Raw genomic sequence first — 16,522 nt, forward strand, 5'->3', positions numbered from 1 at the left:
ACAACTGATATTTGATTCATAAATGTCAGAAATCTTGAATATTAATTTTTGATCAGCTGGTCTCATTTTGTACACAAGGTATTATTTCTGCTCTTAGGTCTTTTTCATTAGTTAAGTCTTTGCTGGCAAGCAAAGTGGATTACATCTTCTGAGCCGTTCCCACAGACGCACAGAGACCTGATTGGCTGACGCAGACACACACTGAATCCTGCTGCTTGTTTGCAGTCCGCACACAGGCCATGCCTGGACGCTCGGTGGATGCAGCAGATTCTGGTTATGGTTTTTACAGGATTTCTTACATCTTTATTTTGAAAAACAGACATGGGGAACTGCACTGGGTCGAGTATGGAGGAACTACAAGCGTGTGAGAGTCATCAGTGGTACAGGAAATTCATGACTGAGTGCCCATCTGGACTTCTCACCTTTTACGAATTCAAGAGGTTCTTTGGCCTGAGCAACCTGTCGGATACTTCAAATGCCTACGTGATGACCATGTTTACAACGTTTGATATGAATGATGTAAGATGATTTGTCATTTTCTGGCAGACTTATATATTTATATATTCTAATGTCACTAGCCTATATCAGTAAAGCTGAATATCTGAGTGTACTCATCATAAGGTGCTTTTCATCTTTGCTAAACAGCAATGACAGTGAAATGTTTTACAGCTGTATTTACAGCTACATGTTTGGTTCACATTAAATTATCTAATTATCTACATGCAGCAAGACAGCTTATGATAATGCTGCAAATATGAATCATATAAATTATAGTTATATCATATTTATATTCTGCTACTGCTATCCTAAAGATAAGGATTATAATGATCATCCTCAGTCTTATCAAAGAACCCACAAAGTTAAAAGAAAACGACATGCTTGTTTACTTGTTTGCATACTTTGTTTCCAGAAACTACATCTATTTCATGTCTATTAGTACGCAACAGCAAATTTATATATAATATATATAAGCAGATTATATGAGCAGAACTGTATGAGCAGATAAACCGGTTTATGTTCATCTCAGTTTTTAAAAGCAGTAGCCCACATCTGCTGTGCCTCAGTGTCTGCATGTTTTCTCTAGATTATTTCTGCTAATAGAAATCTAATTGAGAGGAACTTATTCTATTAGCGAGGGGGCTTATCCCAGGGACGCAGCTTATCCAACTGACCTACAACCTCTTTGTACATACATGTGAACCAGGAGCAGGTACCTATGCTCACTAATTGGGGATGAACCTTTGCCCCCCTATATGGACTGTCCAATGAAAGTATGTTTAGTCAGTTGTTATGACTGTATTGTTAGATTATTTGTGGGGTGTAGATCAGAAGAGTGAATAGGGCTGGGCGATATGGAGAAAATCAGATATTGTGATAGTTTTTACCAAATACCTTGATATCGATACTGAGACACAATTGGTGCTTTCATAAAGTAGGTACACAATGAGATTTTTATTAATAATCAGCACCCCCAGAAACACACCACGCAGCAGCAAAGTGCATTGGGTTGCTTTGCAATGTCTGTAGAAAGATGTGGTAAATGGTCAATGGACTGCGTTTGTATTGCTCTTTTCTAGTCTTTTGACCACTCAAAGTGCTTTCTACACTACGAGTCACATTCATCCATTCACACACACACAATCACATTCTGGTGGCCGAGGCTACCATACAAGGTGCCACCTGCTATTCAGTAACCTTTTACTCACTCACACACTGTTGGAGCAGCCATCGGGAGCAATTTGGGATTCAGTGTATTGCCCAAGGATGCTTCTGAATACTGACTGGAGTAGCCGGGAATCGCACTGCCGATCTTCTGATCAGTGCACAGCTGCCCCCTCCCTGTGGCAGCCACTCCAAGCTCATTTGATTTAGTGGTGAACTGCAGCCAAACTAAAAGCAGGGGATAGTTTAACTTTTAGCAGCGACTTGCAGCCAGAGAATACCCGCAGCCAATCAGTAAACAGAGTCCTGTGACTCACGTGACATATTGACCTATGATACAAAGAATTTCTTCCTGCCTGAAACACATGAACACGCCTCCCAGCCGCACTTCGCTGCTTCTTAGTGTGTTTTCAGTGTTATGATATTACAATATCCAAAATCTAAGATGATACCTAGTCTCATATCATAGATCATTTGGATATGATATCGATATAGTGCCCAGCTCTAATAGCAAAGTGTTACATTTAAAGGGGCAGTGTGCAGGATTTAGGGGGATATATTGGCAGAAACTGAATATAATAAGAGTCCGCCATGTTGTTTCTACAGTAGCCCAGAATGTACAAACCAAACACTGGTTCTAGATAGGGCCATTTGTGAGTCTGCCTCGGACAACATAGTTCACACTGCTAGATGGCACTAAATCCTACAAACTGGGCCTTTAAAGACTAATTCTGCTAATGTTCATGGTCTCCTTTTCTTCCTGCAGGATGGCTACATTGATTTCATGGAGTATGTAGCCGCTCTGAGCCTGGTGCTAAAGGGAGGAGTGCAGCAGAAGCTCCGCTGGTACTTCAAACTGTATGATATAGATGGAAGCGGCTGCATCGACCGTGACGAGCTGCTTCTCATCATTAAGGTGTGCATGAGGGTTCATGGTAAAGCTTGCCACATAACTTAGTGCAGTGGTTCTCTAACTTTTTTCTGTCAGGCCCTCCAGAGGCTGAAAAAAGTTCATGCTCCCATGCCTCATTTCTTTTTATCAGTCATTAACAATAACTGGGGAAGCAACTAACAAAAAAGAAACCATGTTGAATTTTAGTGAAATAAAGGTCAGCATGATAGCATCAGCAAACTCTTGTTTGTTTTCCCTACAGGAATGATATTGATTGAACTTTGTTTCACTCCGTATTTTTCCTCATCCACGTCTCGCCTGCACTGGCTTAGTGACAGACCAGAGAAAATCCCAGGTACTGTCCTGAGACAACCTGCTCAGACCACTTAGGTGTGATTGAGATAAAAGGCCCTGAAATCCCACCCCAGGCTTAGAAGAACGTTGCGGAACGTACAGTGTGTTATACAAGGTTCATTCATTATCTGTGACCGCTTATTCTATTCAGGGTTGTGGGGTGTGTTATACAAGGTGCAGACGCAATTAGCTGACACTGAGCTGACATCTACTGGTTGGAGAAATATAAGCAACATTACATGTGCCAGATTGTGACATGATCTCCTCTCTTTGTGTCATGTTTAGTCCATCCGTGCAATCAATGGAATTCCGTGTGAGACGTCGGCAGAGGACTTTGCCAACATGGTGTTTGACAAGATTGACATCAATGGAGATGGTAAGACCAAAAGGGGAACCTAATGGGGGTGATCAGCTGTGTTGGAGGTGTAGATGGAGTAAAACTAAATATCTTAACCTTAGCAAATCATGTACTAGATATGAATTTCGAGCCACCAGTATTAAAGTATTTGAGTTCAGTGTGTGTGTGTGTTTGTTTTCCAGGTGAACTATCCTATGAGGAGTTCATGGAGGGGATTCAGAATGACGAAGAGCTGCTGATGACACTAACGGAGTGTATGGACCTCACACACATCGTCCAGAAAATTCAAGGAGAGATGAAAACAAAAAACAGCTAATCTCTCCAACTCTGTGGATCCTAAGTTGTACACTTTTATATAACTGTGCCACAGCAGGAGACGTGGATTCAGGATAGCCCACCAGTCATCATCAGGATAAAATGATGGGGACCAATCTCTCATGGTTTTCCTCACACATCCATGAGCCAAGCAAAGACTTTCTATCTATCCAAAATATTAAAGCTTCTACCAACCCAATCACCAGATAAAAAGGTTGGCATTGTACGTCTCTGCAAACCATGGATAAGTTACTGATCTGCACGTTATTGTGTAGCACAGGGGTGTCAAACAGGGCTTAAGGGTCAAAGGGTCCAATCCGGCCCACTGGATGACCTTGCACTCCTAACAGTGATGCACTTGTGAAGGCTAAGAGGTGCCAGGTTTCAGGAGCAGGAGTAACTTTCTTTATGTAAAATGCTGCTTCAGAGGCTTTTTACCTGACCAGAATACAGTTCCTTTCTGTCAGTTTAGTTTGGTGTGGTGTTGTCAGGATTACTACACAGGAGTGGAAATGTATAGATAAATGCACATGTAACGACAGTGAGTTGTAGTCTGTGGAAGAAATGAGAAATATTGTTGAAATTGCATTTATTCTTCAGACGGCATCACAGGCTGTTTGTCATCTGTTTTGTCAATGGATTAGCGTTTTTAAAAATGTTCTTCTTTCAACAAAAAAAGGGTAAAATTTGGAGGTGTTATGCAGTGGTTTTACTGGTCCAGCCCACCTGCGATCCAATCGGACTGTATGTGGCTGGTGAACTAAAATGAGTTTGACACCCCTGGTGTAGCAGATACTTTAAAACTTCATGATTAAACAACACTGTGGTTAATGTGTGGTTATGTTAAGGCACAAAAATGAAGTGGTTAGTTTAGTAAAAGATCATGTTTTGGCTTAAAATACCCAGTTTTTGGGGCACAATCCTGGCAGGAAAAGTAGTGATGTCTTTGTTTAAAACAATCAGTTTTTATGCCACTATCCCCGCAGACAAGTTTCTACTAAACACCCATGTTTGTAGCCCAAAAAGTCGATGCAAACATAGCAATGACTCACTAAAACACAGCTGGTTTCAAACGGTGGTCTGCAGTGGTCTGCGGCTTGGCAGGCGCCTTGCCCAGGCTACACACCATGCACCATCCTCTCCACCTCTTCAGCTACATCACTTTAGAAACATTAATACGAAGCGAATAAAGCGTGCAAATATAATGTATTTGTGGTTTGCAGAAACGGACAATGGAAACAATTTCCTCTGACAAATAGGTTGCTATCAATACTGTTAACGTGCTTCTAAAACACATACTTTTAAACTACAGTGACAATATGTCATAGTGAAAAAAATGGAGTCAGTATGCTGCTTTATGATAAAATGTCTTTTTGTCTTCTGAAATACTGAAACTAATTACAAAGACAGGTTAATAACGTATATTCTCCAGCTGTATCAGTGTTCAGGTGCTTCCTCTGAAAAAAAAAAAAAGATTTCTGTCCAGTGTCTATTAAGTGCCATTATTGCCACTGCATGCTGTTTGACATTAAATGCATGTTGAACTTTATGTGTTTAGGTAAAGTCAATTACTAAAAGAATTTGAGACCCCTTCATTTTTGTAATTGTAGTGTAGCTTACTGCACAGTGGAGCTACCTGAGGTTTCTCTTTTTTGAGCCATTACAGAAGCGTAGGTATTTTTGTAAAGCCTTTACAGCAAAACTAATTTATACAGTACTTTGAATAGATCACATGTTGAGCACTTCCTACACTGATGCAGATTCACTGGGCAGTACTGTATATTTTGAAATAAACAATAAAAGCTTTATCGAAATCGTGTAACATTCTCCTTTAATCAGCCTCTGGTCTGAATCCTTTTATATTTGACTGTTTATCATTCTTCAGGACAACTGTCAGGATGTGTGCATTTCCAGTTGTTTCCCTTAAAGTTGTCCCTCAAATTGTTGCATCACTAAAAGCAAAGTAACTGGAAACAACAAGCTAACAACTGTTTTCCTGAATTAAAGTTCCACATTAGATTGGTTAGGGATGCTGCCGTGATTGCTGGCTGGAGAGGTTATGGTTAAAAAGAAAAAGCCTTAATTTTGATGGGTGCACATTTCTGAAAGTAAATGACAAATGTTGCAGAAAGTACCTTTGTGAGACCGAAGAAGAAGCATATACAACATTTATGTTGTAGACAGCTCTGTAAGATCCAATAGAACTTATATTTTGTAAAACAAGATGGTCCATAGTGTTTGTGCATGGATTTGGGTGTTGATGGTGTGTGTGCGTGTGTGCGTGTGTGCGTGTGTGCGTGCGTGTGTAAGTGCATGCACACTCTTGCCGAGCAGAAATATTTTATCAGTGCACAGAACGACTGGCAAAATTTGCTTAAGTTATCCACTTGTTCTTTTAATGACTTTGTGTGTCCCATGGACAGTCTGGGAGTTATGCCTTCAAGGATCATCTCATTTGAATCATTTTTAGTGGCCTGAAAACAGAAAAGAATCCGGTATGGCAAGGCAGCTTTATTTGTATGGCACCTTTCATACACAAGGGCAATTCAAAGTGCTTTACTGAGCAAAAAATATAAAACATAATAAAGGATACAAAAAAGGGTATAGAGAAAAGATATAAATAGTTAAATTGATTACTAAATGATTTACAATAAAAAAAATCACCATTAAAAATAGCGTTGTGGAATAGTATTTCATAACAAGAAGGCAAAGATAGAACAAAGTTTGATCAAATGGACCCAACTGTAACAGGGATTCTTTTTTTTATATCCCTTTGATCATCTGTTGACCCCTCACAGTCCTTTTCATGTTAAAATTATGTTGGGGGCTCTGACTCTCAGACACTGCATACATAATTGGGGGGCTCCTTCATCCTTTTGTGATGCTACAGGCACCTAGACCCAAAACAGCCCATCACACCCTGACACTACAGCCTCAAACAACCATCCATCCTAGAATACAAACAATTAGCATTACACACACATGGCCACAGGCTCATTATGGATATGATGCCGAAACCAGGAAGCCCAAAAGACAAATTTGCACAGCTGGATGTTGGACACACGCTCTCAGAGCCGTGAGTAGTTTCAGGGAGTGGCTTGTTGTTGTCGGACTGTTTTGGCTACTACTAGTGACAGGATCATCATCACCAACCGTCCACTTGTGTTGTGCCTTCTCACAGTGAATGTGTTGTTCTTTACAGTGGAAACTCCCGCTCTGTGTGAGTCATAAATATTGTCTGCTGGTGTACAGTGTGGGCCAGTGGATGTGCAGTCTAGACAGAGGCCAGTTAAACCCTTAAGCCTTAAGATACACAGTAGAGTGTGTGTATCTTCTCACGATATTCAAAGCAAATAATGTAAAAACATGTCTATTAGACAAACATGAATGGAAGAAAATGAAAAAGACAGTACTAAAATTAATGAAAAGAAAAACAATTTAACAGCCTTCCTGTTAATGGATGATTCAGTCATTCCGATGTAGCTCATCTAATTTTATAAGGAAAGAGTTTACTCAGTTTAACTGTTCGCTATCATACCTGTATAATCATATTAGAACAACCATGTAAATGTAAATGTGGTGTCATCAGCCTTATTGTCAAAGCAAAAAAATAAAGATTTAAAATGAAGAAACACCAGATATTTCCTTACAAAATCATTTCTTCATTATTTATGCATAGTAAATCATATAAAAAATGAAAAACTATTATACATAATATATAAAATAAATATAATGTTTATTTCACTATGAGCCATGCATAAGTCACAGGGACATATTTTACCAAGAATAATCAGTTATATGAAATTATCCTAATCTGACAAATAAATTAAAAATAATTACAATTAATATGATTTGTTATCATTTATTTTTATATATAAAAAATAAATGATAACAAATCATACAAAAAATATTGATTTTTTGTCAGATTGGGATAATTATATATATATTTTATGTATAAAAATAATTTATAACAAATCATAATAAATGTATTTATTTATTTATGAGTATTATGGGTTGCGCCTGGCTCACAGTGAAAGGCTCAGGTGCTCAGGTGGAAAAAATAGTGTCCTGTGCACGTGCTTCGTGAAAAGCGTCCCCCCCTCAGCTGCTCAGAAAAGGTGTGTCAGCCGCATGACGTCACGCCTGTACCTGAGTTTCGGTGAGGAGAGGGGAAGGGCCGAGCGGGAGTGAACAACATCGGCTCCTCTGAGTCCTCCGACATTAATTTATCGTTGTCCTCACCCTCCTTCGTACAAGAGATTATCTGTGAAGTTTTCCTTGGAGGAACTCTGCAGGAGTTTTTGGGAATTTTCGCAGGAAACGCGGTTTTATCTCCAGCTGCTGGTTCATAGGCAGACGAGGACAGACCTCTCCAACTTCCTGGTTCGCCACAGGTATGTGTCATTCTTTAGTATCGCGTTTGGTCGCTTTGGTTATTTGAGTTTTGGATTAATTCGTGTGTATTTCTCACATTTAAAGATGTCATATCATACATATAAGGTCTCACCTGGAAGCAGCTGCAGAAATGTGATTAACAAGTTCATAGTTCTGTCCGCCTGTCAGAGTGAGGCTGTGTTTAAAATGTTTGGAAAATCCGGACGTGCAGGGTTTCTGTGAACACTGCTGCATCATTGTTTGTCACTGAGTATATTAAAGCTGTCTGGCTGTAGAGAGTATTCAGAGGAGCAGTGTGCTGTGGACTGACCGGTTTGTGTCGTCTTGTCAGCCAGGATGTCGGTCACCCCTCGACGTGTCCGTCTGAAGCCCTGGCTGGTCGCGCAGGTGGACAGCGGCAGGTACCCGGGGCTGGTGTGGATTGACCGCGAGGCCATGCGCTTCAGGATCCCGTGGAAACACGCCACACGACACACACCCCAGCACGAGGACGAGGACACCATATTTAAGGTTAACACTAAACAGATTTCACTGTGACAGAAAGTTCAGCTCAAAGAGAAGTGTCTGATGAAGTGTTTGTTTACCCTGAGGCACACAGACAGGAGTTAGAAATGTTGGCACTGCTGCACATGCAGGGAGTTGGGCACTCAGTTATTTTTAATTCATGTTATTTATTCTATGTCTAAACGAGGTAATGCTGGTTCATACCTGTTAAATATGCTTTAAAAAGTCTCTGGAGCAACATCTGGTTTTGCAACTCTCTTACATAAGGCCTCTCTCAGGCTTGTAGCATTAGGAAGGTCATGGAGTCATTGTAGAGTGTCAGGGAGAGGTAGGAAGGTATTAGAGTTGTGTTATGTATTTGTGTCAGAGCTGAACAATTAAATTAAAAAGTGTTGAAATTTCAATATGGCCAACTGCAATATCCAAAAAGCAGGAACTATTTTCTGATAAAGGTCAAATGTGTCACAACATACCATTATGGTGCTGCAGAGATTAGTTTAGTTTGTTTGCACATACATGTATAGAAAATACAGGAACAAGAAATTGAAAGTTAAAACATTGTGCAGCAGAGGTCAGAAGCCAAACATGGCTCATGAAGATACCCCCCCTATTAAATAACAACAATCATACCTAAATAGAAAAAGATAAAAGTGAAGATTGCATAATCGAATAAGAGTTTCAGACTAAGAAGTATTACAAAATTGTTGAAGATGTACAATTTACAAAAAAGAAACACAAACAAATTACAAATGAATCAATGAAGCATTAAGAGTCTTTGCAAATTAGAGTCCCTTTCAGATGTTTTTTGAATAATGATAAAGTAGATGATGATTGTAGAGATGAAGAATGTTGTTCCAAAGAGATGGTCCTCTGTATTTCAGTGAATATTGATTAACACACGGAAGATAAAGGTCCTCAGAGCATCTCATGGAAAATGAGTGAATGTCTGAGGAAAACTTAAAAAAGTTCTGGCAAATCATGAGTGAGATGTACATATTTATACATGAATACACAATTCTCTTACATGTTAACATTAAAAATTGCTAAATATTTTCTTGAGAGAAGCAGATGATTCGCATTTTTTAGTAAAGTTAGTCACTCTCCGAAATTTCTTTTGAATAAGAAAAATCTTATTAAGATAAGCTGGACATGTGGCAGTCCAAGCAGTATTACAGTACATAATATGAAGGCAAATTAAGCTGGAATGAAAAGTTAAAATACAGGAATGATCGACCAATGAACGAACACTACTTAAGATACCGATCGACTTCATCGTCTATTTATGGACAAGTTCAATAGGGTATTTCCAAGTTAACCTTAGAAATTTAATGTAAGGAACCAGAGTTATTTTGATGTTGTCTATGAACATTTTTAGCGTTATCTTTGTTATATTTTTTGTTTATGTTACAAAATAGCATGAAGTTAGATTTTTCTATATTGACAGAGACTTTGTTCATCTGAAACCATTTAAAAATAGACAATAGCTCTTCATTTGCTTCTCGAATGAGTGTGCTAAAAACTTTCATGTGAGGATACCAGACATGTATCTTCAGCTAATACAAAAAGGCAGTACATTTTTGCAGACCCTAGGTAGTTCATTTATGTAAATGAAGATCAAAAGAGGTCCAAGTATGGAGCCCTGAGGTACCATTAGCCATTATAAAGCAACATCATGAAGCCATATTTCTGTAATTTTGCAATAAGGATGTTGTGATCAGCCTTTGACATGATGCCCCGGCCTACAAATTATATTTCAGATGTAAGGGAACATGCTTGTTTGGTACAGACCCCAGCAAAATAACATTATCATCAGTTTTTATATACATACATATACATATATATATACTTTTTTTATGTGTATGAAAATGACAGGCAAAAATGACTATTCCCACTAAAGTTGCGACTCATATCGTAATCACAATACCTGTCAAAATAATTGCTTTTTTAAATTTTTTTGCATATCATGCAGCCCTAATTTGTGTTGCTGAATTTGATGTTGGGACATCCTGCTTCCGTTTTTATGAGATTATCTGAAGGTATTTAGTCATGGATTGCGTGAAAACGTGGATCCCGTGCAACAAAATCAAAGTGTTCAAAGAGGACTGTAATATTGATACCTCCGTTCTGTTGAAATGTTCCTCCAGGCGTGGGCTGTGGAGACCGGGAAGTTCCAGGAGGGAGTTGATGAACCTGATCCTGCTAAGTGGAAAGCTCAGCTCCGATGTGCGCTGAACAAAAGCAGAGAATTCAACCTGGTCTACGATGGCACCAAAGAGGTCCCCATGAATCCTTTGAAGATTTATGACGTGTGCGACATCCCACAGCCCCTAAGTAATCAGGGTAAATAGGACGCAATGGAATATGACTGAGTCTCTTCATTCTCAAGTTACCACCATCTCACTCACATATAATCATGTTTACCCTTTTTTTTAAAAGTACAGTTTCTCGCCCAACAGGCTCCTCGGATGCTGGTTCTTGGACTCCAGGTGAGGAAGATGGGGGTGAGGAAGACCTTCCAAATACACCAGAGTCTCTCCCTCCGTACCCATCCAATGGTTAATGACTTCTCCTCACAATTTCGCTTTTCTTTATTACTCCCTGTCAGTATATCAAAAAGCAAAGAGAAACATGATTGCTGATGAAAACTAATTCATTCTTCTCTCTTTCCTCGTCCAGGCACCAGTCCGTCTCCTCTCATCATGTGGTCCCCAATGAGCTCAGACTCCCCCATGCAGCCTCCCAGTTGCCCCCCTTCAAATGAGGTCTGGCCCAAAGAGGAGCCTGTTAAAACCTGGCTGAAAGAGGAGCCCGTGGATGTGGAGATGCAGCCCACAGCCCTTGCTGACATGCCTCCTGCTCCTCTGCCCGATCCCACAATGCAGCCCCCACCTCTGCCCGACGCCTTGTTTGCATCTCCAGAAACATGGATCAGTTCCCTCCCGAGTAAGCATGCACTTCTTCTAGCTGGTTTTCTAGTTTCTCATACTGCACCATTTAGATCGATTCAGTACAACAGGCTGAGGTGTGAGGATAACTGCTGTAGCTTTCAGGGTTGCTACCAAAGCTCAACCCAGTAATTCCCTAAAACAGCTGGGCGTTGTAGTTTTTATTAAACAATATTCAAAAAGGAGTAATTGTCTCTCTGTTGTCGACTGTGTTTAGCTGTGATTTTGGTGAGGATTCAGCAGCATGTGGGGTTGATTCATGGATGTATAAAGAGGATTGGATACAGCATGGGAGACAGAGCCTTGTTTATTCTTATAAAAGTAGTTCAGGGGTGCATAAAGCCAGAAAAGCTTGATTTCCAAGTACAAAATTACCTGGGTCTTCCACATTATGGGGCCCATAGGGCAAGCGCACTAGAGACTTATGCTGACCGAGCAGCTAACTTCCGCTTCAGCGACTTGAATTGGGATAAAAATGATTTAAACACACCAACACACCTTAAATGACAATATGACAGCTTTGATCATTACATGTGTTGTGACTGGATTTCTTGCATGACATACGCTTCAGTGATGATTGGATCTACAACATACACTGTAGAAATAAGCCACGGTGACAACACTCACTGGTTTGTGTACACACATTTTGAGGCTTTGAGTTTAATATTTTTGCCATTGCCCACTTGGATTTTTGGAGCCAGCTGCTCAAAGCATCCCCACCTTTAATTATGCATAACTTTAAGCCTTAGTAAAATGACAATGGGTGAGCTATATAACATACATGACAGTTGTCATGAATGTTGAAATTAGCTATAGAGACTAAAACTCTTTTTGTACCAGGATGTAAACATGTTTATTTCTGCTGTAAAGTTGGGTATTTTAACAAGGGGGTCTGTGGGGACTGACTCCCCTCTGAAGTCAGAATCTAGTGGTGATTGAAAGAACTCCAGATTTGGGCTCTTCTGCATCAGCGTCATTTTTCAGCCCTGGAGGTAGACGCTTTATCTTCAGGCACTTAAAAGAATTAGTTAAATTTTAATTGGATTACATGAATATTCTATTTCCTCACTCGGAGCAAAGAAGTGGTGGAGTTCCGGTGTGTCCTGCAGCACTTACACCCCTAAATGGAGGTCTATGGCACAGAGAAATAACCCACACAGCCACTACATGTTAAAGGGATTCATTCATTTTTTGACAGTAAGACAATTATATAATTTCATCAGCATAGTTTTTAATGACAGTTGACCTACACTTAACCAAATGTTGGGGGCACTTCAGGTAGAGTAGGAGAAACTTTGTTTTTGGGTGAACTGTCCCTTTTAAATCAAAACATAACTTCATCAAACATGGTTTTAACATGTGTCTACATTTGTCTCTGACCCAGTGACAGACCTGGAGGTGCAGTTCCTGTACAGAGGGAAGGAGATGTGTCCCACAGCGAACGTCAGTAACCCACACGGCTGCAGGCTGTTCTACGGGGACCTCGGCCCCATGGTCAACCAGGAGGAGCTGTTCGGGCCGGTGAACCTGGAACAGCTACGCTTTCCAACCACAGAGCACATCACCAACGACAAGCAGAGAGTTTTCACTAACCGCCTGCTGGACGTGATGGACAGAGGCCTAATCCTGGAGGTCAGCGGCCATGATATCTACGCGGTGCGGCTCTGCCAGTGTAAGGTGTACTGGTCTGGTCCTTGTGCTCCAAATCCAGCTGCTCCAAATCTTATAGAGCGCCAAAGGAAGGTCAAACTCTTTTGCCTGGAGTCTTTTCTCAGTGGTAAGTAGGATTTTCACTTTTATTGGGACAATTAGGAAACAACTTGAGTTATAAGTAGAATTTATTTAAATGATGGTCTCTGCAGCTCGTAAAAAATGTAATACTCTGTGTGAAGAAATTCTAATGAATCTGTTTGTATGGTTTGCAGGTGTGATAGCCCACCAGCGCGGCCAGACACCAATCCCTCCACAGTTTGAAATCAGCTTGTGTTTTGGAGAGGAGTGGCCTGATGGGAGGCCCAGAGAGAGGAAACTCATCATGGTTCAGGTGAGAAATGTTTGTAATGAGAAGTAATGAACCTTGGTGGGACAATACAGGCCAGGAAGCAGCCGTTATCACGCTTCACTTTATAGCTGTGCATGAACAAACTTCATCCCTGTTTGCATCAGTTGAAAGAAAAGTTTACTCCATAAGAATAATGATATACAAAGGAATATTTCACTGCTTGAAAAAAAACGTTTTGAATGAAAAATGCAAAAAGACACGAGCAGAAAATAAAAGTAAAGCTGCTTCGTTTGCTGCAGCTCTTATTTCACACAACTCTGATATTACTCTTCTCATACTGAGGAACAGCTGTTCATCTAGTTACATGGACACTGGACCTGCCTGATAATGGCAAAAATAATCACGCTTATTTTGGTCAATATTAAGATCAGTTATCTAACACAATGACTCATTGACTTTGGAAACATAATGCAATTTATGAATTTTGAAAAAGGCCGGCCTAATGGTGGATTTTCTTGACTTTGATTACAGTTCAACAAAAAAAAATTTACATGTGGGGAAAAAAAGAGATGAATAAATAAAATCAATAAAAAGTAAATATAAACACATTGCCAGAGGAGAGGGAACGACTCAGTGTTGACAGAAGAGCTGTGGACTGTGATGACTCCGAGTGTAGACTGTATAAAAATAACTCCGAGCAGCATGCATAGGAATTATTTAAAACCCCGATTCCGAAATAATTGGGACACTGTGCAAAATGTAAATAAAAACAGAATGCAATGACCTGCAAGTCCTTTTTGGCTCATATTTAATTGGATACAACACAAAGACAAGATATTTAATGTTCAAACTGATAAACTTGATTTTTGTAAAAAAAAACACAAAAAAAACCCACTCATTATGAAGTTGATGCTGCAACACATTCCAACAGGGGCATGTCTACCACTGTTACATCTCCCTTTCTTTTAACAACCCTCAGTATGTGTGTGGGATATGAGGACACTAATTGTTGAAGTTTTGAAAGTGAAATGTGTTTCTCAAGATCATCCTAAATCTTATCTGAACACTGTGAGACAATAGTTTCTTCATACAAGAAGCATCTTGAAGGTTTCTCTATCAAGTTTTAAATACGTTTCTGTTAGGGTGTTCAATACTTTTTTCCGCTGTATTGTTCCACTTTATTGCACATCATTTTTATGGACTGAAATGTTATGATTCCTTTATCTGTGTAGTTTTATCTAGTGAATACCAATGTCTGGTCTAAATTTTATGTGAATAGCTGCAGTGAAAAATATGTGCAATGAAAAACAAATTGACGTGTTGAATACTTATTTTCCTCACTGTATATTGAAAAGGAATTGTAAATCAGTGCATTCTGTTTTACTTTATGTTTTACACAGTGTCCTAACTTTTTTTGGAACTGGAGTTGCAAAATATATTTGCTTACATCTCACTAATGGTCCTAATAATTAACTAAATTTGTTGCTAGTTGCTTTTTAGAAATGAACTAAATGGATCTGAGAAGTCCCTAAATCTAGTGAGAAAGTCACCAAGTTGGCAACACTGAGAACCACTACTAAGGAAAGGGGTGCGCTGGATGTATAACACCAGATAAAACCAGGCCAACCTTGCAAAACAGAGTGCGGCACAATAATCGCTTTATCTCTACTGTTGTTTTCATAATCGTTGGAAACCAAATTTATGTTTGAAAGTGTCATTTTATTATTAGCCCAGACCTAATGTGAACCACAGGTCTCTTTGATGAGCTCCAGTCTTTTTTTAGCCTCTGATCGTGTGACTCATACTGGTCCTCTGTCCCTCCTCTGCTCTGCAGATCATTCCAGTGGTGGCCCGAATGATCAGCGAGATGTTCTCTGGAGACAACACACGGTCCTTCGACAGTGGCAGCGTCCGCCTGCAGATCTCAATCCCAGATATCAAAGACAACATAGTGACCCACCTAAAGCAGCTGTACTGCCTGCTGCAGACCCACCAGGGCCAGGACGGCTGGACGCTGCCCCCCGGCCCAGGCCTCAACATCGTCCAGGCTCTGCAGGCACAGTGAAGCAGCCCACACTGTGAACTACATATCATTTATCTCTATGTGCTACTGAGAGTTACCTACTGTTAGCAAAGAAGTACTTATGTGTAATCATATTTAGAAATGTGCACACTATACTGTAGGATTTTTAATGCTTTTTGCTCGTGATGTGTTGTGTCAAAGCTTTTCTGTATATAGTAGTAGTGCCTTCAAGCTTGCCTCACTCTGTGTTGTGTGTGCAGGAGCCGGATGTGACTGCATGGGCCAAAGTCCTGCTTGCTGCAGGGGAACATTTAACGTAGTTAATGAGTTACAGAAATCGCCCTGTGCCTTATTTATCCAAAATCGGTCAGAGATTACCAAACTTTCCTGGAGTCAAACAGCACAGAGAACCTTTTAGCTTTTGACCTCATATAAAATGTTTTGAAGCAACACATCCAGCATGAGATTTGTGTATGTTGGATGAAATGAGCAAATATGAATTTAAATACAGATGAGTTTTTTCCATTCAGTTATAACTAAACAGCTGTCTGAAATCTATTTACCCTGCCAGCACATGTAATCAGGTGCAGTATCCGTTTTCTGGTCACCTGCAGTTTTGTCTTCAGCTGTTTTATTCTTCAACTTAGTAGAGTATTTTTGTATTCATATCTTTGATTTTAAGCCATTTATTGTATCCAGGCAGCCATTTAACTAAACAACATTCAGCTATATGGATCTGTTTTAATATGGACACCACTGCACTTTGGGGTGCGGCGATATGTTTTATGTCTAGTTGAATTCATCCTGTGATCGTATGTTTATTTTATCAATAAAAAATGCCAAAATAAATTTGGACTGTATGAATTACTAAAATGAAACATAGTGAACTTCTTTCTAAGAGTAAATTATATCAGCTTTGTTGTACAGACAGATGGTTTATTTTTGTGCTACTGGTTGGCAGATCTGTGAGTTAACAGCAGCTCTGCACCTTCTGAATGCGCTCATGCAACACTGCTGACCTCCAGTGGTTTAGTTAGTTGGTAATCTACTGTATATTTTCCACACATTTTAT

At 39.8% G+C, this 16,522-nt stretch overlaps 2 protein-coding genes across 4 annotated transcripts; both read left to right on the forward strand.

Moving 5' to 3' along the window:
* Positions 1 to 211: 211 nt before the first annotated feature.
* si:ch211-103a14.5 (guanylyl cyclase-activating protein 1) lies at positions 212 to 3,997 on the forward strand. The gene is made up of 4 exons (XM_050038348.1): positions 212 to 519; positions 2,429 to 2,578; positions 3,194 to 3,284; positions 3,449 to 3,997. The coding sequence occupies exons 1-4, from the start codon at positions 322 to 324 to the stop codon at positions 3,580 to 3,582; spliced, it is 573 nt and encodes a 190-aa protein (XP_049894305.1). The 5' UTR covers positions 212 to 321; the 3' UTR covers positions 3,583 to 3,997.
* A 3,740-nt stretch (positions 3,998 to 7,737) lies between these two features.
* Positions 7,738 to 16,299, forward strand: irf6 (interferon regulatory factor 6). 3 transcript variants are annotated; one of them, XM_050038344.1, is made up of 8 exons: positions 7,738 to 7,975; positions 8,308 to 8,486; positions 10,625 to 10,820; positions 10,937 to 11,035; positions 11,157 to 11,423; positions 12,810 to 13,202; positions 13,351 to 13,469; positions 15,262 to 16,299. In XM_050038344.1, the coding sequence occupies exons 2-8, from the start codon at positions 8,313 to 8,315 to the stop codon at positions 15,490 to 15,492; spliced, it is 1,479 nt and encodes a 492-aa protein (XP_049894301.1). In that variant the 5' UTR covers positions 7,738 to 7,975; positions 8,308 to 8,312; the 3' UTR covers positions 15,493 to 16,299. The 3 variants fall into 3 exon arrangements, with proteins under 3 accessions (XP_049894301.1, XP_049894304.1, XP_049894303.1); XM_050038347.1 differs by having other exon boundaries at positions 10,937 to 10,966; XM_050038346.1 differs by having other exon boundaries at positions 8,312 to 8,486.
* The last annotated feature ends 223 nt before the right edge of the window (positions 16,300 to 16,522 follow it).

This window comes from Epinephelus moara, chromosome 24 (assembly GCF_006386435.1).
Source record: "Epinephelus moara isolate mb chromosome 24, YSFRI_EMoa_1.0, whole genome shotgun sequence".
Lineage (NCBI taxonomy): Eukaryota > Metazoa > Chordata > Actinopteri > Perciformes > Serranidae > Epinephelus > Epinephelus moara.